At 33.7% G+C, this 27,077-nt stretch overlaps 1 protein-coding gene across 1 annotated transcript in view; it reads left to right on the top strand.

Annotated features, from left to right (window-relative positions):
- LOC143254951 (uncharacterized) overlaps window positions 1-26,260 on the top strand; it is a 76,457-nt gene extending 50,197 nt beyond the window's left edge. Inside the window, exons 18-27 of the mRNA XM_076509871.1 lie at window positions 155-233; window positions 703-780; window positions 1,897-2,044; window positions 4,632-4,804; window positions 12,686-12,838; window positions 14,833-14,975; window positions 16,679-16,824; window positions 17,254-17,351; window positions 22,127-22,277; window positions 25,490-26,260. Coding sequence (XP_076365986.1) covers window positions 155-233; window positions 703-780; window positions 1,897-2,044; window positions 4,632-4,804; window positions 12,686-12,838; window positions 14,833-14,975; window positions 16,679-16,824; window positions 17,254-17,351; window positions 22,127-22,277; window positions 25,490-25,560 — 1,240 coding nt within the window. The 3' untranslated portion in view covers window positions 25,561-26,260. The remainder of the gene's footprint in view (window positions 1-154; window positions 234-702; window positions 781-1,896; window positions 2,045-4,631; window positions 4,805-12,685; window positions 12,839-14,832; window positions 14,976-16,678; window positions 16,825-17,253; window positions 17,352-22,126; window positions 22,278-25,489) is intronic.
- The last annotated feature ends 817 nt before the right edge of the window (window positions 26,261-27,077 follow it).

The following is a 27,077-nucleotide window of genomic DNA, read 5'->3' as shown; positions in this document are numbered from 1 at the left end:
ACCGGTTTGTTAAAGTTTATACCTCCATCCTCACTATGGTTCAATTGTTAAACCAAGATATACACACATATATATATACATACATTTATTTACCACCTAACTAACGTTTTTGTTTCTAATTCTGTGTTAATATTTAGTTTTCTATACTCTGCAGAATGACTATTACTGGAGTTCGATGTCTAGGATGTTTCCTGATGACTATGAACGAAGAAGAGCTGTCGCAGATCCCGGATGTAATAAATCTGTTCTTCTAAAATTTATTACGATATCTTATTACTTGCTCAAACTTAATTAGTTTAAGTGGTCCCTCATTTAGCTGTGTTGTCACAACTAGAAAGCTTAGCCGTTTCTTTTCCCTGATTAGAATCCCTAAATTATGTACGTTCTGCACTGAAAGTTGTATTTACAGGACATTGAAAAAACAAACCGTCGTGAATATAAATCTACATCTCAGTTGCTCCAGCTGTAAAAGAAAGTTGTTGCTATCCTGATAAGAAATATATGTTTTATAATCAAGTACAGTAAGTCTGTTACAAAATATGTTACATGTGGAGATTACGTATTCTAGTACTACAAATAAAATATTCGTGGTTTGATAGAAAGTTTCTGACGGAAACGGGAATACTACTTGCAGTTTAGTTAGTTTGTTTGTTGTTGTTGTTTTTTATATATATTGCCTTTAATTGAAGTGAATTATTTCAGGATGTTCTTGCTGATGTCTCTAAAGATCTCAGCAGCTGTTGGAACGACATGTTGGAAATGTCAGAGTCTATGAAAATGGTAAGGCTTTGGAGCAAACTTTAAAACACGGTATCCTCTAAACGGTTTACAGTTGACCAGCTATACAAATACTGTTTTATAAAAAAGAAAAAGTTTCGCGGTAGTACAGCGGTAAATGTCTGGACTTACAACGTTAACATCTGGAGTCCAATTTCTCGCATTGGACACGACAAATAGCCCAAAGTGGCTTTCCTATAAAACAAACAGAATTTCATAACTGATTTTTCAGGCGTATAACTGCATGTTTTGGTTAAAACTTAAAAACGCTATATAATAATAAACATACCACCACCCAACATTCTCATCACAGATATATATGTGGAAGAATAAATATAAATTTTAACGTTTAGTGGTCTAATTTTGAAATCGAATTGTTTATATTTACTGTTAAAGTAATAAAGATTTAGTATAGAAATATCTACCGTGTTTCGGGTTCTTGCGGTTAAAACATGTTTAGTTTTCATATGATTCACGAATGTTAATAGTATTGTCCAGTATTTCAAAATGCTATATCTTCATTAACTGGTTTAGGAAATGTGAAAACATAAGGTTAAAAGTCACTGTTTTACTGGCGGAATCACACAAGTTGAAAGTTTTGATAAATACAAAGTAATGTTTTTGGAAGTTCTCTCATTGGACAATTCTTTTGTTAAAACACAAATAATCAAAATACACTTATATTATAACTTCCGTCTGGTGGTTTGGCAATAAAAAAACAATATCCGTAACATTAATGAACTCTGACCATAAAAATAGGCCTTACATTGCCTCGAGGTTAGAATACTCAACTTGTAATCTATGTGTCGCGGGTTCGCATCTCATCACTGAACATGTTTGCCCTTTAGACGGTGGTGGTGTTATTACGTCACGGTCAATCCCACTTTTCATTAAGAAAAGAGTAGCCCTTGAGTAGCTTTGCACTCATATTCGAAAAGGCATACACACACAAACACACACACAATGATTGTGTGCAGACAATTCTTTGTAACTTTGCGCGAAAATTTTAAACAAAAACTGCTCCATAAGCATTATTAAGAAAAAACAAAACAAAATAGAGATGTTAAACCTTTTCACAACTTTAGCCCATTAGAAGACATTTTGTTTTTATTCAAACAGGGTTTATGCATGGCCGAGATTACAGAAGATGAACGCAACACCCTGATGAACCAGAAGAAGAGGTTATGGAAGCGAGTTAACCAAGCTAAGCGAAAGGTAACAGAAGACATGCTGAAAGAACAGACTTCTGATTATCGCAGCAAACGAGGTGTGCATTATTTTTTAAGTATTTAATAGCTGCCTCCCCGCCCACCTCAATAGCTCAGCAATATTTATGAAGGCTTATAACAATAAAAATAAACGGATTTCAATACTTCTGTTTGGATAACTGTTTTGTATCAAGCAAAGACAGCTTTACACATAACAACTCTCAAGCGAACTTTAACAGTAATGTTTAAAAAATTTAAAATCGGTCGTCCTGCTAAGTCATTGACAATTACAAGAAACTTAACTACAGAACAGAACTGCAAAAATTCTAATTCGTCAAAATTTTAAAAATAATTATAATTTATCTAGAAACAGCCATGTTTTCACTATTCATACACTTAGATTTTATGCATATAGTTAAGTATCTTTAAAATGAGTATTTGTTTTGACTTGAACTTAGCAGGAGTTTTCAATTTAGAATCATACACCTGACAGTTTCACGCATCCATTTACTTAATTAAAACTGGCACTACTTTTCTGTAACATTTTCTGTTTGGTGAGTATTCTTTTTCTAGGAAAATCATGCTTTAAACAGTGTTTACGTCAGTCACAAGCGCAACAATAATCAATTTTAAAAAATACAACAGCGTCTACTAGCGGCAATATGGCAACACATAATAATCGATATTCTAAAGAACATTATCTTTTAAAACCTGTTGACGAAAATAGTTTACAAATTCTAAAGTTGGTGTACGTTATTACTGCAAACCAGTTTTATAAATACCAAAATCTCTAAGTTGTTATGTTGTTAATTTATATGTGTATTAGCACGTATGAACTAAATACAAGAAAGTCGAAATTATTAGACTGATCTTAATAATTAATGAAATATTCATGACGCTGAGTCAGTTTAACAAACTACATCTGCTAGCTAAAATCGACCTACCTTTCCTTGTAGCCTTGGTGGTTGGGGTGCTTCACTCGCAATCTAAGTGTCTACCTCACTGAATGTGCTTGCCCTTTCAGCTTTGAGGGTGTATAATGTGCGGTCAATCCCACTATTCGTTGACAAAAGAATAACTCAAGAGTTAGCGGTTAATCGTGTTGACTAATTGCTTTCTCCCCAGTTTATCACTGGTAAATTTGTGATGGCTGGTTTGGTTAGCTCTTTAACAGTTTTGCGCGATATTCAAACCATGTTGTGCTTGTATCGACTTTAACAATAACATGTTTATAGCATCAACATGTATTTTTTCCTTGTTAACTTCAATGTATATTTTACTGTACCTGTCAAAGGTAGAACAGTGTACTATCACTAAAGCTCTTCCTTTCGCTTACGATTCGTTATTTCTCTATCTATTGGCCCGGCATGGCCAAGTGTGTTAAGGCGTGCGACTCGTAATCTGAGGGTCGCGGGTTCGCATCCCCGTCGCGTCAAACATGCTCGCCCTTTCAGCCGTGGGGGCGTTATAATGTTACGGTCAATCCCACTATTCGTTGGTAAAAGAGTAGCCCAAGAGTTGACGGTGACTGGTGATGACTAGCTGCCTTCCCTCTAGTCTTACACTACTAAATTAGGGACGGCTAGCGCAGATAGCCCTCGAGTAGCTTTGTGCGAAATTCAAAAACAAACAAAAACAAACTCTATCTATTATTAAGTACGTAATATTTGATGAATGGATTGTAAAAGCTAAACTAAAAACGCACGACTTATAGTGCTATAACACTCTCTTGCAGGCTTCGCTAATATAAAACTTCGGATAGTGGTAAAATAAATATTATTCAAGAGGAGGGACAGGTCACCTAGTGAATAACAAATAGAACTAAGGAGCATTACCTCCAAGGTTCAAGCTCGCAGTATGTCGCTGGACACGATCTGATTTTCAGCTATGGATTCAATATAAAAAAATTACACTCAATTTCCCCTACTTGGTTAAAACTAACTGTCTAAGAGATGAGGGCTGGTGAGGAGTTGCCCTCCCTCTATCCCATCATTTCCACATTAGGGGCTGCTATACACAATATTTCCTGTACGTAGCCATAGCCTTGACTGAAAATTCCGAAACAATTAAAATATAACCATTTATCTCTAGTTAAAAATGACAAACGTAGACGATAAAATATCTGTCAGAGATTTACTTAAATTAATTTTAAATACCTGTATGTAAAATTAAAGTTAATAAAGTAATAATAAATAATTTATATTAAAGTAAATAATACTGTGTTAGTAATTACTGCCATAATTCTGATTTGCAGATTATTCGTACAAAAATTGAAAAATAAATTACATTTATCCAGCTTAGTCCAGTTCACACCATAATAGTTGTCTGTTAATGTAATTTAATAAACCAGCTAAGGCTTGATAGTGGGTAATAAATGAACCTTGTCATCTCTGGATATAGCAGGTGTAGCGTAGTTTTTCATATTATTGTATATATTTCTCTTTGTTTTCACTCGTAAGTTCTTGAAATTATATTTTAAATAACTAATTTCATCCTTTGAAAATCTCACTTCTGAAAACTATACTTTTTTTATCAGAATCAGTCCTGTTACAACTTTACAACCTTCCACCTCTGCAAATTTTACAGTTTGGTTTTAAATTTTTGTTCCTTTATTTTCCATTGTCATGGAAACTTTGTTTTTTACAGAAACTTCTCGACTTACTTGCTCCATTATAGAAGCAACAGGGTCGGTTGCAGGTTTCTCTGTGGCTGAATTACAAACGTTGTCCGAGAACGAGGTTCAAATGTGCTTTTATCTCCTAGGCAAGGACAAACTCGAAGAAAGGCAAATTGAAGTGTTATGGTCAAAGGTTAAAATGGTTGGTTGTGTTGTGTTTTAAGCACTTTCTAATAATACATCATCTAAATGTTAGTATTCGAAACTATCTAATTTTGAGAAAAATATACATTGCAACTTTTATTTTGAATGTTTGTTTTTATTATTCATAAAATACTTTAAGATAATATTTTATTGTTAGTTAATCCTGTTACAAAGATACTGTATCAGAATTTGTAATTTGGATTGAATGGTGAGAGAAAAAGCTATTTTATATGCAGCATAATATTTTGAAAGTTGCGGTTTAAACATCGAGGGTCGGCATGTCCAGGTGGTTAAGGCAGTCGACTCCTAATCCGAGGGTCTCGGGTTCGAAGCCACATCGTACCCAACATGCTCGCCCTTTCAGCCGTGGGGGCATTATAACGTGACGGTCAATCCCATTATTTGTTGGTAAAAGAGTAGCCCAAGAGTGGGTAGTGACGACTAGCTGTCTTTCGTCTAAATTAGGTACGCCTAGCGCAGACAGCCCTCGTGTAGCGTTGCGCAAAATTAAAAAAAAACAAACTTTCTTAAACACCGAAAGCTGGGCAAGCACTGGGAACCAAAAATCTTAAACTTTGTAATGAAAATATTGCATTGAATGGTGTAATGTAATATAGGTGAAAATATTTAAATTATTTGAACTTTTTCGCGTGTTAGTACTATTACCAAACAACAAAAATGAACGTTTTTTTTCAATTTTACTGTCATCCAAATCAAAGACAATTCATGGATTTTCTTTCTTTTAGAAACTAGCGTAATGTCTTACAGTGACATCTTCTATTGTTTAATAAGTGTTTGTATGTGTGTGTTTTCTTATAGCAAAGCTACAAAGGGCTATCTGCTCAGCCCACCGTGTTTAATAAGATAACGTTTGTAGCACGTAAACAAAATGGTCAACAATTCTTAACTCTTTTAGATGATAACGTTTGTAGTACGTAAACAAAATGGTCAACAATTCTTAACTCTTTTAGTATGAAATTAGACTTTTATCAAAGCACAAATACCATTTTAAAACTAATTTTGTTTGGAAAAAATCTATCAATTTCTTCAAAAATTGGTGTATAATAATGTATGAATGAACTTGTAAATTTTTATTGCAAGTGTAATTTTTAATTAGATTCATTCGTGCATTTCAATGAAGAAATAATAATTTTTTAAGTAAATATTTTTATATCGCATAACGAGCTTCATACTTTGTTTTATACAGATGTGAACAATATCTTACAATATGCTCAACCAAAAATGCAATATTTTGAAAGAGAAGAGATATAAGTGATGATCACATTCGATGGTGGCCTTGCATGGCCAGCTGGTTAGGACGCTCGACAAGTATTCTGAATGTGGCGGGTTCGAATCCCCGTTGCACCAAACATGCTCGCCCTTTCAGCCAGGGGGTGTTATAATGTGATGGTCAATCATTCTATTCGTTGGTAATAGAGTAGCCCAAGAGTTGGCGGTAGGTGGTGATGATGACCTGCCTTCTCTCTAGTCTTAAACTGCTAAATTAGGGACGGCTAGCGCAGATAGCCCTCGTGTAGCTTTGCGCGAAATTCAAAAACAAAACAAACAAACAACTGGTATCTAAAACGCTCTATTATTTTTTATCAATGACGTAACGATACGTATAGCATATCAAACAATAACGACTTGTAATGCATTACAATACAATAAAGTGCAATTTTTTTACATCCTTCTTAATTTACCTCCCGTGGAAGACAGGATATATATCTTAAATACATTCGAAACCCTGTCACCGAATTTGCTCGTACTTTCAGCCGTTATAACGTTACGGTAAATCTCACTATTTTTTAGTAAAACAGTAACACAAGAGTTAGCGATGGGTGGTGTTACCTTCCCTTCAGTCTATACCTGCTTAAAAAGATTGGGGCAGCGCAGATATCACTCGAGTAACTATACGCGAAATTTAAACTAAAAACAATACCTGAAATCGTTTTACCACATTCATATACCAGGTGCATGACCTCAATTAAAGTTCTTTATGATGAAGGATATTCGAGCATTTATTACCACAGAAGAAATCGAAGTTGAACTAACATACACAAAACCATTACAAAAATGATCAGAAAAACCACAAAAATCAACAAATATGAATGATGTATAAACACACATTGCGTACACAGTACGGATCACACTGTTGTATTACAGTTATACAGTTGAAAACACAGAAATATCGTCAGTAGTAGTTTTACCCAGTGTTACAATTGCCAAAAATATAGTCATCATGTGGCAGCTCTCCCACTCCGTGTGGACTGTGGGGGAGAGCACAGAAATATCGACTGTCCTAAGGACAATAACAAACCCTTATACTTCAACTTTGATTGACAATATACTGCAAATTATAAAGAACGCCCTAGGAATAAGAACATCCAAACACGAATATAGAAATCTATCACAAGCGACAATCAGCAACCAGAAGTAAACGTCACATATACACCACTATTATAAACACCTAAACCCCAGTAAGATAAAATACAAACAATCAATACCATACTACTTGTGCTGCATCAGCACATAAACATCCGCAATTACAAGAAAGACATAAACAACAAGAGTCACAACATACAAACACCATAACCTAATATATAAGTCAAGAACAATCTTTATACCCCATAGCTAATGGAGATAAAAAGAGATTCTTTGAATTAAAGAGAATACCAAAACCCCAAAATAAAGAAGACAGTTTCACACTTATAATTACAATTGCCAAACTATACACCTGTTCTTTCATATATCATACAACAATTATCAAACACAATAAACCAAAATCCAACCGCCGCAAACACACAGAACTAATATACTAATAAATTATCTACTGCCAAACTATAAATACATGCTATTCGATAAAATACATTAACATAAAAGATTTAAAAAGTTGAAAAGAAACCATCTACCAGCACCATGTGTACTTTTCAGGAGGTGACAAAAGGCTTAGTTTAAACCTAACCATCCCTGGTCGACAAGCACCTCTGATTTTGAATCCAAAATGAACAAATTAATTCTACAGTTTGTGCGATTTTTATCACAAATTTCAGGCCTATTGTTTTCCAATGCTAATATCACAAGTTTTCATTAATATTTATCAGGATTTCCTTGTAATATATCTCAGTAAAGAAACACCCGAGAAACATGTTTACAAACAAAACATGTTGAGAATCCAATTTTGTTTTTCAACGGTGACATATCCAATACTTCTAAAAATAAAATACAAAAGATCTATAATACTAGTTTGATTTAAATATAGACCTAACATTAGTTGTTTATTGTTAGAAACTCTGTTTTTCTGTACTTGTTTTATAAAAGAAATCTGTGTTTAGCTTCATCTGTTTTAAAATGTTATCTAGGTATTCTAAGATCGATTTTTTATGTTTTCGCTTTTAGTTTTATGTAGATACCATAAAACCGTTTTTTTTATGTTTTCGTTTTTAATACTATAATGAGCATACTAATATAAATAAATAATATACCATATATTCTCTCTCTACCTACCAATTTCCCTTATGAGAATAATAACAGCTACAAAATAGCTATTTATGTTTTATAAAAGCTGGTAATATTTGTATGACATTATGAAAACAAATTTACCACTAACGAACGAAACGTGTTTCTTTTCCTTCGGAGTAATATTCAGAAGCAATTCTATGTGAAGGGTTACGTCCTACGAGCACAAAGATTCGTGGAGACGTTAGTATTGAGTAAACCGCATTACATTGTCCGGTGTTTATGAGTAAACCGCATTACATTGTCCGGTGTTTATGACCAAAATATTGACTTATTTCTTGTACTGAAGGTGTTTTGTCTGTTGAAACTAAAAACCAGACATAATATTTATTTTCATGATGAACTTACACCTAAAATTAGAATTTTTATTAAGCGTATACCCGAACATACAGTATCACGCTAAATAATCCCTTCATTATATTTCTTCGCTCCTTAACTGTTTTATTAATGTAGTGGTTAATATAAAAAAACGTATCGTTTTCTTCTCTCTCAGTGACAGCAAACTAGAGCTATTACAAGGGTTCCCAAAATTTTTAGACCTGCGAAGTTTCACATAAAAAAGAAAAGACATTCCGGGGCCTTAATAAAAAAAATAATTAAAAATAGAAACATTTGGTCACTAGCATCAGATAAACTTTTAGATATACACTTATTGAAAATATCAATATTTAAAGAAAAAATTTTACTTTTGCTTGTTCAAAATTTTCTGCTTGCAATAATTATATCAGAAAAAGTTCAGTGTACGTATTAATTTATTAGTGGCTCAGATGGACTTGCTTTAGTCCACAAAGTAGTTCAATATTTGAAGTTATGGTTGTTACCTGAAAGCGCAAATCATCTTCAATCTTTAGCTTGTTTCTAAATTTGGTCTTTGTAGCTGTAAACAATAAAAATGTTTGCTCACAAAGATGTGTTGTTGGAAAACGCATCAAAAATTTCAAAGCTCTCTTACTTATTTCAGGGTTATTCCATGGCCATTTGAATCCAAAATTGTGTGATTTCTTCCTGCAGGTTCGGCATGGCCAAGCGTGTTAAGGCGTGCCACTCATAATCTGAGAGTCGCGGGTTCGCATCCCTGTCGCGCCAAACATGCTCGCCCTTTCAGCCGTGGGGGCGTTATAATGTGGGGTCAATCCCACTATTCGTTGGTAAAAGAATAGCCCAAGAGTTGACGGTGACTGGTGATGACTAGCTGCCTTTCTTCTAGTCTTACACTACTAAATTAGGGACGGCTAGCACAGATAGCCCTCGAGAAGCTTTGTGCGAAATTTAAAAAAAATCTTCCTACTGAAATTTTGTTTTTAGGGTGTAGTCAGTTGGAATTTGTATAAGCTGTTCTTTCTCTTTGAAAGGCAAATAGGTGGTGTTTTCAGAGTCAACAAAGGTATTTTGAATCCACAGTAATTTTTATAAATTAGAAAGGAAATGCTCCCCAGTAGTTGTACACAAATCAGATATGTGGTGCAAGACAGAAACTTTTGCATCTTCACTTACGGAAATTTTATTCATAAGTGAAAAACACTGAGATTTTCGAAGCAATAAAATTCTTCCATAAGTATACATTCACCCCAAAGTTTAGCTTACGTTGAAGCGCTTCCATTTTACTCTGAGTACCCTGCATTGTAGCATTCACTTCATTCAGATAGGCATATACGTCCGTAAGATAAGCCACTTTCCGTATCCAGCATTTGTCCCTTAATCTGTATGCAAGCTCAAAATGGCATTCAGATAAAAAGAAACCTATTTTCTCACGCAGTTCGTAAAACCGAGGAAGAGCTTTTCCCCGATAAAGCCATCAGGCTTCAATATGAAGTAGCACATTTTTATGCAAACTTCCCTTATCCTCACAGAGTAAACTGAAAATCTTCGCATTGAGTTGTCCTGGTTTTATAAAATTAACTATTTTTATGGCATCACCCAATACCTCTTTTAAGTCTTCTGACATACGTTTCATTGCAAGTGCATGATGATGAAGACAGCAGTGGATACTCTCGATGTCCGGGTTTTTATTTTTAATACGTTCTACTGCGCCTTAAAATTTTTCCAATCATAGTTGCAGCTCCATCAGTGCAAATACTTGAGCAAAACTGCCATTAAATCTCATGTTCTTCTATAAGTATATCGATCAGTTTAAATACTTCTTCGCCTATTGTTTGATTAGGCAAAGGTTTGAAAATTAGCATGTCTTTTTCAAAACTAGCTTCGTGAATATAGCGAACAAACACAAGCAACATTACATAACCTGCGACATGTGTTGATTCATCCACCTGAAGCGAGAAAGTTGGACTCGTTTTTACTCGTCTTATTAACTACGTTAAGCAATTTGCTGACATATCCTTGATTCTTCAAGAAACCGAATTGTCAGAAAGGGGCACAGAGTTAATGTTTTTAAGAAATTTCTCATCAATCGTGCACTCTACCAAATCTTTTGTGCATGGTTTTATCAAATCTTCTGCAATTGTATGAGCTTCGTCTACTTTTGCAGTGCGGTAACTAACACGATATGAAGCAATAAGAGCACCTTTGTTGTCCTGATGAACAAACGAACGAAATGTAGCTTTCTTTGCATTTAATTGCAAACACTTTCTTTTAAAATACTCAGAAGTTGGATTTTTTAATTGGGAGTGTTTGGTTTCTAGATGCCGTTTTAACTTTGCTGGATGCAAACTACTGTTACTCAACACTGTTCCACATTCAACACACAACCCACTAGGTTCATCTTCATTACCTGTTCATGTGAAACCATATTCATAAAACTTTCATCGTATTTTCTTTTCTTTCTTGTTTCGGTACTTCTTGCATCATTCTGCGTTGAAGTGCTTGCTTGTTTGTTTGTTTGTTTGTTTTGGAATTTCGCACAAAGCTACTCGAGAGCTATCTGTGCTAGCCGTCCCTAATTTAGCAGTGTAAGACTAGAGGGAAGGCAGCTAGTCATCACCATCCACCGCCAACTCCCGGGCTACTCTTTTACCAACGAATAGTGGGATTGACTGTCACATTATAACGCCCCCACGGCTGGGAGGGTGAGCATGTTTGGCGCGACGCGGGCGCGAACCCGCGACCCTCGGATTACGAGTCGCAAGCCTTACGCGCGTAGCCATGCCGGGACAGAAGTGCTTGCACACGACAATAATGCCATTGAATTCGTATTAAGCCTAGGCCTAGGAAGATTTTTACTCGTATCAGATTTATTACTGATATTCAGTCATTCATCCATTATAAGGGTGACAACTAATTATTAATTCGTCTAAAAACGTATTCTTATATCTTTGACACTTCAAAAATATTTTTACGGACACAAATTAGCTCGTTCAAGCACTTGGTTTTTATCATCGCACAATGACATGCTGACCTAAGATCAGTGTTGCCATAACGAAAAAGGCTAGGCCGCTAGAATAATATATTTTTCTAAAAAAAAAAGGGAAACCTTTTTTTTGTCTTTTAACAGAAAATATTAAGCCAGATCTGAAGTGCATCTAAATTTCGAACGAAATGAAACATGACGTCATGAGAATGTATGAAGTCATAGAGCTCATTGATACCAAGTTTGTCTAATTAAAGTACAAAGAATCTAACCAAACATAACAATTATCAATTATATTTGTCACAGCTATAACTATACTTCATATAAATATTCTTTGAAATTGAAACAATTGATATTGCATCTAATTTCATCACAATGTTTCAAATTTGGACAAGTTTCAGCTATGACGTTATGTTTCATTACGTTCGGGATTTAGTCGCTAATCCAGATCTGGCTTTTAAAAGATAGTTGGCATCACTACCCAGAGTTGTACGACGTTTCATACGAAAATTATCAGGCTGTCTTACATCTCCAACGTTGCATGCGATCTTGAGATGGATCCATTCTACTAGCAACCAGTAATGTAACTATCAAAATTAATTGAGATTGTATTAACACTTTCACCGCGAGAACTTCCCCTAAGCTAAATAAAATCGTCTGGCGTTAGGCAGAACAAAATATTAAAAGACCCAATATGTGATAAACGTGTTACATTTAAAATATATTTTGCTCTTTACTTTTTTTACAGCGTATTCTGATTCAATTTTGTAGTTTTAGGAAAAATATTAACATTCTAAAATTTCCTCGCGGAGCCCCGGGTAACTATGGCGGAACCCAAGGGCTCCGCGGAGCATAGTTTGAAAAACCATGAGCTATTCCAGTATTTTCAAAAGTAGAAAGGTCTAATATATTCTGATTTTTTAGAATAAATGCTTGATTTTTATGTAATTCACTCATATTCTTTATTTAGAAGAAAGGTCTACATGTTAAGTGTTAAAGGCATTAATTAAATTGAGACGTTATATCATACATATATATATATATATTTCTGTTTAGGCTTATGGTAGTGTCAGTAATTTATCCGAAGACAAAATTATTCTACTTGGTTACCTCACGAAAGGTTTGTCAGAAATGGATATCAACGAACTTTCGCTTACAGCGGCATCTATAGAGGAATTAGGCAAATATTGGGATTTGAGTGAATCGCAGGTATTTCCTTATTAATATTACAACCACTTCTTGTGCAATTTCAGTTTAAAATGTACTTTGTATATTATAAACTGATTATAACTACTTATTTCGAAGCTTACGGAATGTATATGAATAACTTTACTTGCAGCAACAATGATTTATAAGCATAATGAAGAGATATGAAGGAATGAAAAAAAACGGATCAATGTTTCGTTCAAACATAAAGTATATTCCACTATCAATGAAACTCTACTTTAGGACTTTAGGCTTATAAGTCGTTGTTTGCCTGGCTATTACTGCAGCATTGTAGTTTTAAAATACTGCAATTTCTTGGTTTTGTAATAGAATAGTTTTAAACTACAATGAATTAAATAGTTTTAAGTTAGAAAAGTTGTTATGAATAAAAATTGCCGATAATCATTAATTAACGAATATTTAATTAATTATAATTAAATACTTATAAATAATTCATTACTTATATTCATAAATATAATTAATTTTGTGTATGTTAGTTTTATTGTTTGTTTAAATACATTTTAAGTTACAAATTTGACATAGTAGTTTTTTGAGTTGTTCATACTTTTAAAACAAATGAAATAGAATTAAAGTAAATGGGTTAGAAATAATACAGTGAAACCATACCTCCTACTGGCACAATGGCAAACTCCCACTGCTAGAAACTGGGTTTCGATATCCGTGATGGGCAGAGCACACATAATCCATCGTGTAGCTTTGTGCTTAATTTCGGGTAATCAGTCAAACTATAAGTTATGCCACATTTGTTTTCACAACTTAGTAAATTCCTATAAATTACTCGTATGAATATCTAGCCTTCTAAATCTAAAGAACATTTTTAAAACGTTTGAACTCGTGAACCAAATGTTGAGAATCCTTTGTGCCATAAAGCAACAAAATTTCTCTAAAATACATGTTACGTCTTTTACTTTTTTTCATTTTTCAGTGTATTTTGATAAATAGAATGTTACTTTTGATATTTTTGAAAGCTCACTGTTTAAAACCAGATAATAATCTTTTTTTTTCTAAAATCTATTTAACATTTCAAATCTAAAACTGAACTTTTATTTTGATTGCTAAGACAAGTGTTGGGTATTAACTTCTGTTTTGATTTTACTAGTTAAACGGAAATCTGAGTTCTAATTGTCGTTCATGAAGTAGCACATTTTGATCGTTTTGGACAGTTAGGAACACTTCCATGTGTGTAAAGTTATGATGATATCATAACTATTAAATAATATGCCTCCAAGTGGCTCAGCGGCAAATCCTAGGGCTTATAATGCTAAAAACAGAGTTTCAATACCCACAATGGGCAGAGCGAAAATGGCTTATTGTTTAACTTTGCCCTAAACAACAAACAAACAAAGCTTCGAGTAATGTTTTAGTGTTTTTCAAGACAATTCAAGAATAATGATTATACAAAAAATATTTTGTCTTTTTTTCAGTTTCTGTTTATCATAAACATTTTTTTATTCTCTCTAATTCCTTTTCTTGGAAGTTCAGGAGAGTAATTTAATAGATCATTCTACAATTAGCTTTAGTCCCCCGCTAGTACAACGGTGGTAAGTTTACGGTTTTACAACGCTAAAATCAGGAGTTCGATTCTTCTTGGTGGACTCAGTAAGTAGCCCGATCTGGCTTTGCTATAAGAAAACATATACAGTTATCTTTAATTTTTCAACCATAAGAAAGTGTGTGTGTGTTTTCTTATAGCAAAACCACATCGGGCTATCTGTTGAGCCCACCGAGAGGAAACGAACCCCTGATTTTAGCATTGTAAATCCGTAGACTTACCGCTGTACTAGCGAGAGGCCCATATGAAAGTATCGACCTGAGTACAAAATCGGGCTGAAATGCAAGACAATGAACCTCAATTCATTTTCTCTTTGAAATATTCTTAATCAGATGAAAATATATAAATAACTATATAGTCAGTGAATCATCTCTTGATGTGTCTGTATGTATAGTAATGATTCTTTCTTATAACACTAAAACAGCTGAAATGTCTTGCTAACCAAACGAAACAAGCTCTTGGCCGTTACCTTAGCAACTACGTATCGACCCAGCTTACCAGTCTTGGACATATATTATGTGGAATGAGCAAAGAAGACATAATCTCCATTAATGACAACGTGTTTAGGTAGGCGTCGCATTTGAGTTCATATTTTAATGTGTATTTTGTATTTTAAATATAAACACAATTTTATTTTTAAGTTAAAATCGACTTTATTTGTATATGTAAGCATGTGTTAATGCACTTGTCTATATTTTTGTAATTATTCGCTACTTCCATGACATTTTTGTGAAGGAAAAGAAATAACATCTGTTTTAAGAAGGTTCTCCAGAAAATAGTTAGTTTTAAATAATTTTCTCCCTCAACTTCACATGATATGTTAAACATTTATCTTCTACTTAAATACGGGAAAAATTATTTTAAAAGACCTAAGTATGCGCCAATACAAATATCTTAAATCGTGTTATATAACTTTTTTATTATTAATGGCTCTTATACGTAAGATAAACTAAATCAGTAAGTTTGAATATGAACGTTGTCATGTTAAGAATGCATTTACTACGTTAAATAATCTTTCAAAAGAGAATAATTCCCTTTATTTATAAAAATTCATCTTTAATTGGCGTTCCCCACCATCAGTTGAGGCCCGACATGGCCAGGTGGTTAAGGCACTCGACTCGCAATCCTAAGGTCGGAGGTCCAAATCCCTGTTACACCAAATATGCTCGATTTTTTAGCCGTGGGGGTTATAATGTTACGGTCAATCCCACTATTCGTTGGTAAAAGAGTAGTCCAAGAGTTGCAGATGGGTGGTGGTGACTAGCTGCCTTCCCTCTAGTCTAACACTGCTAAATTAGGGACGACTAGCGCAGATAGCCATCGTTTAGTTTTGCGCGAAGTTCAAAAACAAACCAAACCATTAGGCTGTATAAAGTTGATCACATTCTAAAACAATGATGTTCTAAGTATTGAAGCACTTTCTTTGCTAACAGTCATTGTGTGTCTAATATCCATGATTAAACGCCATTAATTAAATTCACAGTTTTATTGTCAAAAGCTTCCACGAAGGAAGACTAGTTCATTCATAGACCAAACGCCTGAGTATTCTTTCCACAAACCTTCCACAGTTTTTGTTTATGTCTGCACAAAAGTTATGTGGACCTATACACTAACTCCTAGCCCTAAGTTTGCTTGAGATGTGGTTTTAGATCCTGTTGTCGTCCGAAATGCTTAGTTGTGCTATTTTTACCAACAGCATGGGGAAACGTAAAGATTTCATCTTTAAAGTGATATGTTTTTTATGTCCTGTGACAGAGTTTTAACAACTACACGATGTTGGTGTATTTCCTTGAAAAGGGCTGTAGCAAATTATTTCGTTTATGAGACTATCCACGGCGACATCACACGTAAGAAATAGTTAAAAACTCGTCTTAGTCCAAATGTATAAGCGTTTACGAAGTCTCCCGTAGCGCCACGATCCTGAAGCGACAAACTATTAATTAATCCATACAATGATCCAGTGTTTTTACGTCGTAGTCCATAAACTTGTATAAGAATCAGATGTCTGAAGTATTCCGGGTTTATTTGTTAAATGTGTTTTGAGGTTTTCTGAAAGGTAGAATCATATTTCTCTCTTTCCTCGTACGTTCATAATTAATTTTCTTTTTGACACTCCATTCAAACTTATTTAAACGTAGTTTTCTCAGTACTGAATTTTCTACTTAAAATATTCGAAAATATAAAAAGATATATGTTGTAAAATATTTGCGAATACTAAAGACATCTATGTGTTGTTATAAAATTACACCAAATAATTATTCCATAAACAGGGAGAGTGTCAGTGTCCTGGGCCAATTACAAAAATGTTCCTCTGAGGTCGTGCAGACTCTAGCTCAGAAAGCTACAAAGACAACGGGATATGGTTCTCCAAGTGAATGGAGCTCAGCTATTATGTATTCCTTAGGTGGATTAATCGGTAATTACTGTCTGAACGTTTCTACTTATTAGCAAAATACGAATAAAACTAGTTATTAACCTATAGTGGATAACAATAATTTAGGTTGTTTCCTGTCTATCAAATAAAATCTTGTAACACTTCAACATTTTTAAGTTACTCGATATTTGTTTTATAATAATAACGTTCTTTTCCTTGTTTAACTTATATGTTTCGTAGTCTCCTACCCACCCATCTCCAACGACTGAGGAGAAAGTCTGCAGACTTATAACGCTAAAAATCGGGTTTCAATATCAGTAGTTGTTCATAGCACAGATAGCCTGTTGTGTAGGTTTGTGCTTAGCTACAAACGTAGAAACTGTAGCTATTACTCTGTCACACGTTTTCTTAAGAAAATAAGTTTGGTTACTGGCCTGAAATCATATTTACAGAATTCTCTGTCTAATTCAGCTGGTCTTTCCGCTGAGGAGCTAAAGACGATTCCGGCAGAAAGCATGGAAGGTATTACTCCTCAAGCTGTGTCAGTTTTAGAGCCTGAAGTAATAAAGGTAAGTACACCTCAAACTAGCTTCAAGGAACGTACTTGTTTTCTAGCTTCCTTATGTGAACCTTTTGCTAAAGTCTCGAGATCTTCACGCACACTTTGGTTCGTATAAGATCATCTTCCGGATAAAAACACACTTCTATCTATCAGGTCATCCGATAAGTAATGTCCGAAAATTTTATTCAGAAAGTACATCATCATATCTGTCTTTGTAGAAGGCTTTAGTGACTAAAATATGTAGTAGGACGTGTATAAAACTATTTAGACAAATACAAAAAACTAATTCAACTCCACTCTTTCAGATCATTAATCAAATAAAATCTTATGAAGATGGATGTGTCTGACGGACACATTAGGCATATAATGTTTTATGAGTTTAAAAAAGGCAATAGTGCAGCAGAAACTATACGAAACATTCAAGGTGTTTATGGTGCGGAGTCTCTTAATGAAAGAAAATGTCGAAGGTGGTTTCAGAAGTTCAGATCAGGTGACTATAGCTTAAGCGATGTGCCACGTTCAGGTCATCCTGTTGAATTTAATGATGACTTACTGTTGGCTGCACTTGATGAAGATTGTGCTGTAACAGTTGAAGAACGAGCACAGAAGCTTAATTCAACCCATTCAACAGTTTACCGTCATCTTCAACAGCTTGGAAAGGTATCAAAACTTGAAAAATGGGTCTCCCATGACTTGACAGAAGCCAACCTTAGAACTAGAGTGGACATTTGCACTTCTCTGCACTCTCGTGAAAGTAACTCACCTTTTTTTGGACAGGCTATGTGACTGGAGGTAGAAAATGGATATTTTATAAAAAATGTTAAGCGCCGTAGACAATGGTTCAGTGCAGGTAAACTGGCTAAAACAGTGCAGGTAAAACACTGGCTAAAAAAGGAAAAGAACTTGGAACACATGAATATGTTAAAATTACCCTCACTACATTCTTTTCCTCTAAACCCCAAGAATTTTATAGAAGTGACATTCAGCTTGTGAATCATTGGTAGGAAGTAATTAATAATAATGGAACATACATTATTGATTAAATAACATTAAAAGCATTTGAAACCCTTTCTCTGTTTCGTAACATAAAATCAGACATTACTTAAGAGATAACCTGGTATATAAAATTCATCTTCAGATGACAAACACTTTGGTTTATATGAAAGTCATCTTTCGGGTTACACACACTTAGATCTATATAGCAATCCTTTTCCGAGTAAAAACACATTTCGGGTAACACGCCCTTCAGTCCATATGAGATCAACGAAGTAAAGGTCTATATATTATACAAGCACCTATTTTCAATGGTCGGTATATTTTATTGTTTTTTTGACATTGTAAAACATTTCCTCTAACACATTTGTCTTTATATAGAGCGTTACGTTGCTACACACTTTCGAAATAAACGTCTAATAGCTAAATGTTTCAAAAACATCGTTCTTTTATTTCTTAATTGTAAGATTTGTCAACACAAATTACACCAGCCTACAGAACTAATACTAACGTTTAATTTTAAGACACAAAACGCATAAAATTTGGATCGTTTATTTGTTTTATGGAATTTCGCGTAACATTGCACGAGCGCTATCTGCGCTAGCTGTCCTTAATTTGGATTAGATTAGAGAGCAGACAGTCAGTAAACATCACTTACCACCAACTCTTGGAATACTTTTACCAACATAAAGTAAAATTGACTCTTACATAATAACGTCCCCAAAGGACAAGAATTTTCGATTATGGAATCCAATTGTGTGGTCCACAGCTTAAAAATTGAGCGCCCTAATTACCAAGCCTGACTAGTATTTTCATTTAGTGCTTAAATTTAACGTTACATGAACCTGAACTCGTGAAATGCAACATTCAGTTCTAAAAGATTTTGTTTCATGCTGTCTAGATGACAAAAATGTTTTCAATAATGTGAAACCGAGTAGAAACAAAAACTGATATCCATCAATTTATAAAAGTACTCCACAAGAGTGTTTACTACCCCGTGTGTTATTCTTCACGGCCAATCAAACGACATAAGGTTGAACAAACCAGTGATGTGGAATATATCTAAGCTTCTCACCATCAATCTACATCATCTATACCAGGCTGAAATTAATCTATCGTTTAAAAAATAAAATAAAAACTCGAAATTACACCAAATGTTTTCCTTTTTATGGTCCTCCTCTGGTATCTCAGTGGTATGCTTCAAGGCTTAAATTGCTTAAATTTGAAGTTCGATCATCGATAACCTTTTGTGTTCTCACTTTTGTGAAGATTCAAACATTTCAATGCCCAGCTCTTCTCAAGAAACTCAAACTTGTAACAGTAATGTTCCCATATTTTATTGTTTTTAATTTCCCTCTTTCAGAAACTCAATCCTAGGACAGTAATGTTCCCATATTTTATTGTTTTTAATTTTCTTCTTTCAGAAACTCAATCCTTATGACATTAATATTGTTATATTCTATTCTTTCTAATTTCCTACTTTTAGAAACTTAATCTTAGAACAGTAATGTTGCTATATTTTATTGTTTTTAATTTTCTTCTTTCAGAAACTCAATCCTTATGACATTAATATTGTTATATTTTATTGTTTCTAATTTCCTATTTTCAGAAACTCAATCCTAGGACAGTAATGTTGTTATATTTCACTTTTTATAATTTCCTATTTTCAGAAACTCAATCCTATGACAGTAATGTTCCTATGTTTACTGTTTCTAATTTCCTACTTTCAGAAACTCAATCCTAGAAGAGTGATGTTCCTATCTTTTATTGTTTCTAATTTCCTACTTTCAGGAATGCAATCCTTAGGACAGCAATGTTCCCATGTTTACTGTTTCTGATTTCCTACTTTCAGAAACTCAATCCTCGAGCAGTAATGTTTTTATGTTTTATTGTTTCCAATTTCCTACTTTTACAAACTCAATCGTTAGCACAGTAATGTTCCTATATTTTATCGTTTCTAATTTTCTACTTTCAGAAGCTTAATCCTTAGGACAGTAATGTTCCCATTTTTTATTGTTTTTAATTTCCTACTTTCAGAAACTCAATCCTATGTTTGTATTGTAATGTTTTAATTTTTTCTTTCAGAAACTCAATCCTTAGGAAAGCAATGTTCCTATGTTTTATTGTTCCTAATGTCCCACTTCCAGAGACTCAATCTTAGGACAGTAATATTGTTATATTCTGTTGTTTTTAATTTCTTACTTTCAGAAACTTAATCGTTAGTACAGTAATGTTCCTATATTTTGTTGTTTCAAATTTCCTATTTTTAGAAACTCAATCCTAGGACAGTAATGTTGTTATATTCTAATGTTTTTAACTTCTTACTTTCAGAAATTCAATCCCTAGGTCAGTAATATTCCTATATTTTATTGTTTCTAATTTCCTTCTTTCAGAAACGCAATCCTTAGGACAGTAATGTTCCTACGTATCATTGTTTTTTATTTTCTATTTTCAGAAACTCAATCCTTGGACAGTAATGTTCCTATGTTTCATTGTTTCCAATTTCCTACTTTCAGGAATGCAATCCTTAGGACAGCAATGTTCCAATATTTCATTGTTTCTAATTTCCTACTTTCAGGAATGCAATCCTTCGGACAGTAATATTCCTATGTTTATTGTTTCTAATTTCCTACTTCCAACTTCGATATTTCTCAGGGTTATTCAATATAAACTTTTTATTGCTGTACAAGTTACTCCTTGTCTCTATCTGTCTAATTAAGTTGCACGTTTAGGTTTTTATTGGTAGCACCATAATATTTTTGAAATTGCCGACAAAGACATTGTATGACCATTGGGTAGGTAATAGGCGAACTTAAGGACAGGCAGACGAAAAATTAAATGACATAGATAACAACAGTGGAGTTTTCGGAATTTCCTCTTTGGGAGAACATGATGGGGGTTTAGTTTGGGGAACAAATAAAAATTAAAACTTCTATAACAGAGGGAGCCACAATGTAGAGAATTTAAACTTTTAAAAGGTTATATCTTACATGGGAGCTGATGGAGAGCAGATCTCTGTACTGCGGGTCTGTGAACCCGCCCCACACACACACTACTCTGTTGGATACGCCACTGGATAACAATATTTTTTGTCAGAATACCTAAAATTTCTGGTCTTTGAAAACGTTTGTTACTACATTTTTCCAAAATAATTTTCCTTAGTTGAGTGAGCGTGCTCGAAATGAAATCCGAGAATTAAAGGTCACGAAAATTACCGTAAAAATGCGCTCCGTATTTAAGATTCCGAGGATTTGCTATTTGGTTAATAGTTTAATGTTGCTATTAGATCACCTAAAAGTAACTCAAGAATAAGCTATGGCTGCCTTCAGAATTAGTGGCGGTTGTGTGTGGCTTTGCGCGAACATTTCGAAACAGACGAACAAATTTGATAGTTTTACTGCATCAGAACAGCAGGCTTTTTAATAAGTTTTCTCTTAAAAGATATATTTTTTATATTTTCATTTTATTCAATGTTCTTCCTTCGTTCGTTTGTTCCCGTTTTTTCAAGAAAAACATTTTTTTCTAAACGTTTTTATATTATATCATCAAACATTCTACTATAGATTGGTGTCTACAATAGAAACTTCTTTGAAAAGTGTAATTAAATCTTTATTCGTAGATACTTTTCTTTCAAACTAAATACGGTGTAAGCATTGACTGGTTAAGATTAATTTTATAATTTCACATACATATTCGATAAAACAGTTCCTGTCATTTTTTTTCTAATAAGTAATGTTATTTAGGCTTAAGTTTATACACTTGAATATCTAATCAAGTTTGTTTAATCAGTTTCTGACAACCCCTCAACTTAGTCAGCTCAGTTACAACAGTTTAGCAGCCATCACATCTGACCAATTGAAACAGTTGTCACCTGAACAACAACAGGCAATTTACAGTGCACGCTACAGGAGCAGTGACTTGCAGGATAACGGTTATAACGGTAAGTGAAGTCCTTTATAAAATAAAACAGAAATCACAAAATAAGAAGTAGTTGATTCAAAAACAACGTACTATGTTTTATTTTAGCATATAAACAGCATTTTATGTTTATGTTATTTGCATATATACAGAGTATTACGTTTGTGTTATTAACATATAGACAGCATACTATGTTTGTGTTATTTGCATATAAATAACATACTATGTTTTTGTCATTAGCATATATCAAATTCCAACATACAAGAATGTAAGCAAGTTAAATTTTATGTATCAACACATCGTATATGTCATCTGAATTTATAAAGCTATGACCATCAAAACTAATGTTATAAAACAGCATCACTCACCACCCTATCCTCTATTAATTTGTACATAAATCAAGTATCAAATGAAAAGTCATGTGATCTGGAAGACAAATGACTGACCAATCAGATTACCTTGGTAAATGAACGTTTGGTCGATCTTTAATAGCTATACATCTCATGATGTATGATCACCACGAGGGAAAATTGGTACCAATGGTCATGCTTAAAGTCAGAAGTAATGAGCTGTCTTCATCCACTTCTTTAAAATTGGTATTTTCAGATTGTCATTCTGTTACGTGGCGGAATTTATTCACGTTTATCCTTTACGCATTCAATGGGATTAGGTCTGACGAGTGTGGAGTTCAGTCCATTTTTCTTCAAGGAACAAGTAGGCCATTTTAGTATGCTGGGGGCGAGCTTTATTATTCATAAGGCTGAATTCTGGGTCACTTGCACCAGGGCCATATGGCGTGGTCTCTATCATATGTTGCTTTTTTCAGGGTTTATAGGTCGATAAGTTTAACAGTTAGTGTGGTTTTTTATTTGTAATTTCGGTGATTAAAGAATGGCGTAGAAACCTATTCTGTTCTTTGATACACTACTTCCTCCACAGAAAAATAGTTCCACTAAATTCACAGTTCATCAAACACCTACAGTGTTTTAGCCTGTCAGCGGCAAGTAATGATTATACATCAAAAACCACACAAAATATATTTTCCTCTTCACATCATACTTTCGCCACTATCATACAGGCAATGTGAAAAAAAAAAAATCCCTACACCCTGAAGTACATTATTTTCTATTTTGTGGAAATTTAATTCATTCTTCCCCGGCTTCACATTTGTTTCCTCCCCGTATAGATGTTACTATTTGTAAGAAATTGGTGCTTAGTCAATTCCACGATTTTCTCCAAAGGAAGTATAGGTCTGTCATCTGACTGAAAGTCGAAACTCGACTCATTTGTGAGAGTAACGTTGATCAACATATTATTTATCTATTGGGCATGGTTTCGGTGAACTGTTGTGTTTCTTGATATGAGTTGTGCGTGTATATCACTCAAGCGTCTCGTATACAAGCTGGCTTTGAGACATGGCATCCATTTGTGGCTGTGAATATCTAACTGAATCTCATTAGCATTAGCAGCGAGTCTTAATCGTCTGGTGGCAGTCGTCTACTTTTATTTTCTGCCTTCTCCGCATGTTTGAACAATAGTAACGTGGCTTGAAAGCAGTTCCAACATTTTGCTAATGTCACGTAGAGACAGTTTACAGGTGTAATCTAAACCATTACTCGTCAGTAAATATAAAAACTATGTGTGTCCGCTTACAACCGGCGAATTGCTTGACCGACTATCACCAAATCTGGCAGGTACCCTTAGTTTTCCTTGAGAAGTACCAGGGGTTGCGGTTCTCTTTTGACCTCCCCATGTCATCCACGTGCATTGAAAAGTTTATTTCTTACAAACAAAGATGCTAGAATTTGAGTTTTGAATCTGAACGAAACTTAAGGTTAAATGATCACGTCATAGACACTCTAGGACTCAGGTACATCCGTTCATAATCTTGAACTACTGGCCAAATAGAGGTATTCAGCCTCAAGCACCTTCTACGGATTATTGGTCACTTTTATAACGGGGCCACTGCTTAAAATGCGTCTCGAATCTGAAACTCTTCAATCCGCGTAAATTTTATATCAAATTGTTTGTACTAAAATATATTCTGATCTCCAGCTAACATAGCCATAATTATTATAAAACTAATAACTAGTTATTTTTATAGTTACTATGTGTATTAACTAAAAGACAATAACGTGATTCAACGAGAAAGCATCGGCCCCCTGTGGTTCACCGATTAGCTTGAAGGCTAAAATTCTGAGTTCGATTTCTCCAGTGGACATAACCTAGAAGGCCCATTGTGAAGTTTTTCGCTTAATAAGTTGTTTCTTTATTTGTAGTTAAGCCCAAAATTACACAGTGGGCTATCTGTGCTGTGCCCACCATAGGTATCTAAACCCAATTTTAGCGATATAAGCATTCAGGCTTACTGCTGTGCCACGAGGGTTTCTTAATAACAAAAAACGATTCACTTTTAAAGAAGACAACGTTCCCACTTCACAATAAAGAAAACTCTAATCTTATGAATGTGTCTTTGTTTAAAGAGAATTTATGGAATGTGTAATTTATACGAATAAAGGTGAAATATATGTTTGTTTCACCCTAACTCTTTTGAGCTTTCTGGGCCAATTTCAACCATAGTTTGTATGTAAAAACTATAGACTATGGGAATCTTCAGTTGAGCCTAACCCTATTTCTATTTTGTAAAATCTGTTACTTAATTACTCCAAACCTACTGAGTGAATCTCAAACAGTTTTTAGACAATGTTGAATATTCTAAAAGGATTCAAGGACAAAGTGTGAAAGTAAAGTTGCTGGACTGTTTCTCAAACGACCATGATTTTATCATGATCAGTGAGATGTAGGATGTTCAAGCGTGGAATCACCTCAAATTATTTATTTATTACAAGATGGAAAGCAAACTGTAAATGTTGTTTATGAAAAAGCTTTGTTATAAATTTAAAATTTTGACATAAAGTCATGTTCAATTTATTAATTTGATTGGTATTAATCTTACATTGTTTTAATTAAATATAAACATTTCCCATCAGCTGGTACTCCGTCATCAAGTCCTAAGAGTACAAAATTCGGTTTTAAAATTATTGGATATTTGTTTTAAACAAAAAAACGTTCTATGTTTTAATTTCTGGCCTCAAATATGTTTTTCTTTCTTTGTTGGTTTGTTTTTACCGGAAAGTAAATCAGTTTATTGTACAATATGTGTCAGAAATATTGATTATTGTTTCTTTCATCTGATTCGGTAAGTGCATTGATACATAGATTTTGTCATTACAGAACTAGCTGGAACGCTGTCACTCGTTATTGGTGCCTTCCTGGTGGTTTATTATAAACCTAATACAGCCTGAAATTAAAAACGGAAATCGTCAAACCGAGTCTTAGTTTTCACGTGCACTTTGCTAAACAAACCGTTATATTGTAATGGCTTTATGTTACTCGATTATACAATATATTTTTCTAATGAAGGAGAAATATATATCAGTTTTCGCAAATCCGTAAATTGACTATGTTAAAATAAGCACTCGACTTCGAAGAAAATGTTTCTGTTTCGATATTGTTTCCAAAATGAGCAGAGGGGGCATGTTGTTAATAAAAATTAATCAGTTAATTCTGTAATAATAAAACTGAAACTTCTTAGATATATTACGATAAGACGTTTCGTCACTGTGGCAATATAAAACAACAACAAAGTCTGAAATTCATTTGATAGTTAGAAAGATTTTACTATACGTATTATTATGTAATTCACCATGCACTTGCATTCTGGTTCGATGGTTAATATCCGTTCGCCTTTTTTGATCTGTTATTGTTAAAGAATAGTTTCAAATTTTACCTTCTTATAATGTATTTAAAAATATTAATTGTTCTGCCATCTAACAATAGGAATATGGTATCCTTTAGATGAATGGCTTTCTGAACCAATAGTCTTTCCAATCTCAGAAATAGATAACAATAATTAGCTTGAAGACTGTGAGCATAACTTTTTGTTATAAAATTATTAATCTTAGCTACAGAGCTTTCGTTGAATAAACATATTCAAAGCCCTAAGTGAGAGGTTTTTTATTTTATTTAACCCATACTTTTCAACACAGATATACTGAATCTGACAAAATATAGCGCGTGTCATTTCTATTAATCCGTACAACTTATAAATGTTGTTATTCAATAACCATACATTTTAGGTAATTTTGTTACCATAGTAATATGAAGTACTTTGTATCTAAGGGAACATATTCTATAAGTACATTTTATATGTAATATTGCAGTTTATTATAAACGATTCATGGCAAGAGCTGTAGGATAGTTTTTTGTTGTTGTTTTTTAAGAATGTTAATTTGTTTTATATTGACTCTTGAGTTAACTGCCTGACCACAACAACATAGTTATCACAGTACCAAAATTTTACAAATTTTCTTCTTAAACACCAGACAACTACGTATTAAGTCAGGAATGTCCCGAGCACAATATAATGTTTGTATACAATAAATGTTTTTTTACAAAAAAAAAATATTATAATTTATTATTTAGAAGTGTTTTTAACATGTTTTTTTTATTCTGTTTGTATGGGGGGGGTGCTTCTTACATATGTCTACAGAAATGTTGCATAACTACAGAAAACACAGTATAGCATATAGATCGCCATTGTGATCTGTCAAGATAAAACAAGAAGTGAAACCACAAACAAAACATTTAAGAACCATTAGTCAAGTGAAATAACCTTATTACTTCAAGCTGTTGGATTACACAGCTGGACACAATGCAGGTGTAATAAATTACATTATATGACTAGATATTTTTACTAGTTTTTGTATACAAGTACAGCTATTCTATGATAGATTTATTCTTTCCTAACTGGATCTTTAGT

Source organism: Tachypleus tridentatus, chromosome 7, assembly GCF_004210375.1.
Source record: "Tachypleus tridentatus isolate NWPU-2018 chromosome 7, ASM421037v1, whole genome shotgun sequence".
NCBI lineage: Eukaryota > Metazoa > Arthropoda > Merostomata > Xiphosura > Limulidae > Tachypleus > Tachypleus tridentatus.
Note: the sequence above shows the minus strand (reverse complement) of the source record. Positions and strands in the feature narration are given on the sequence as shown.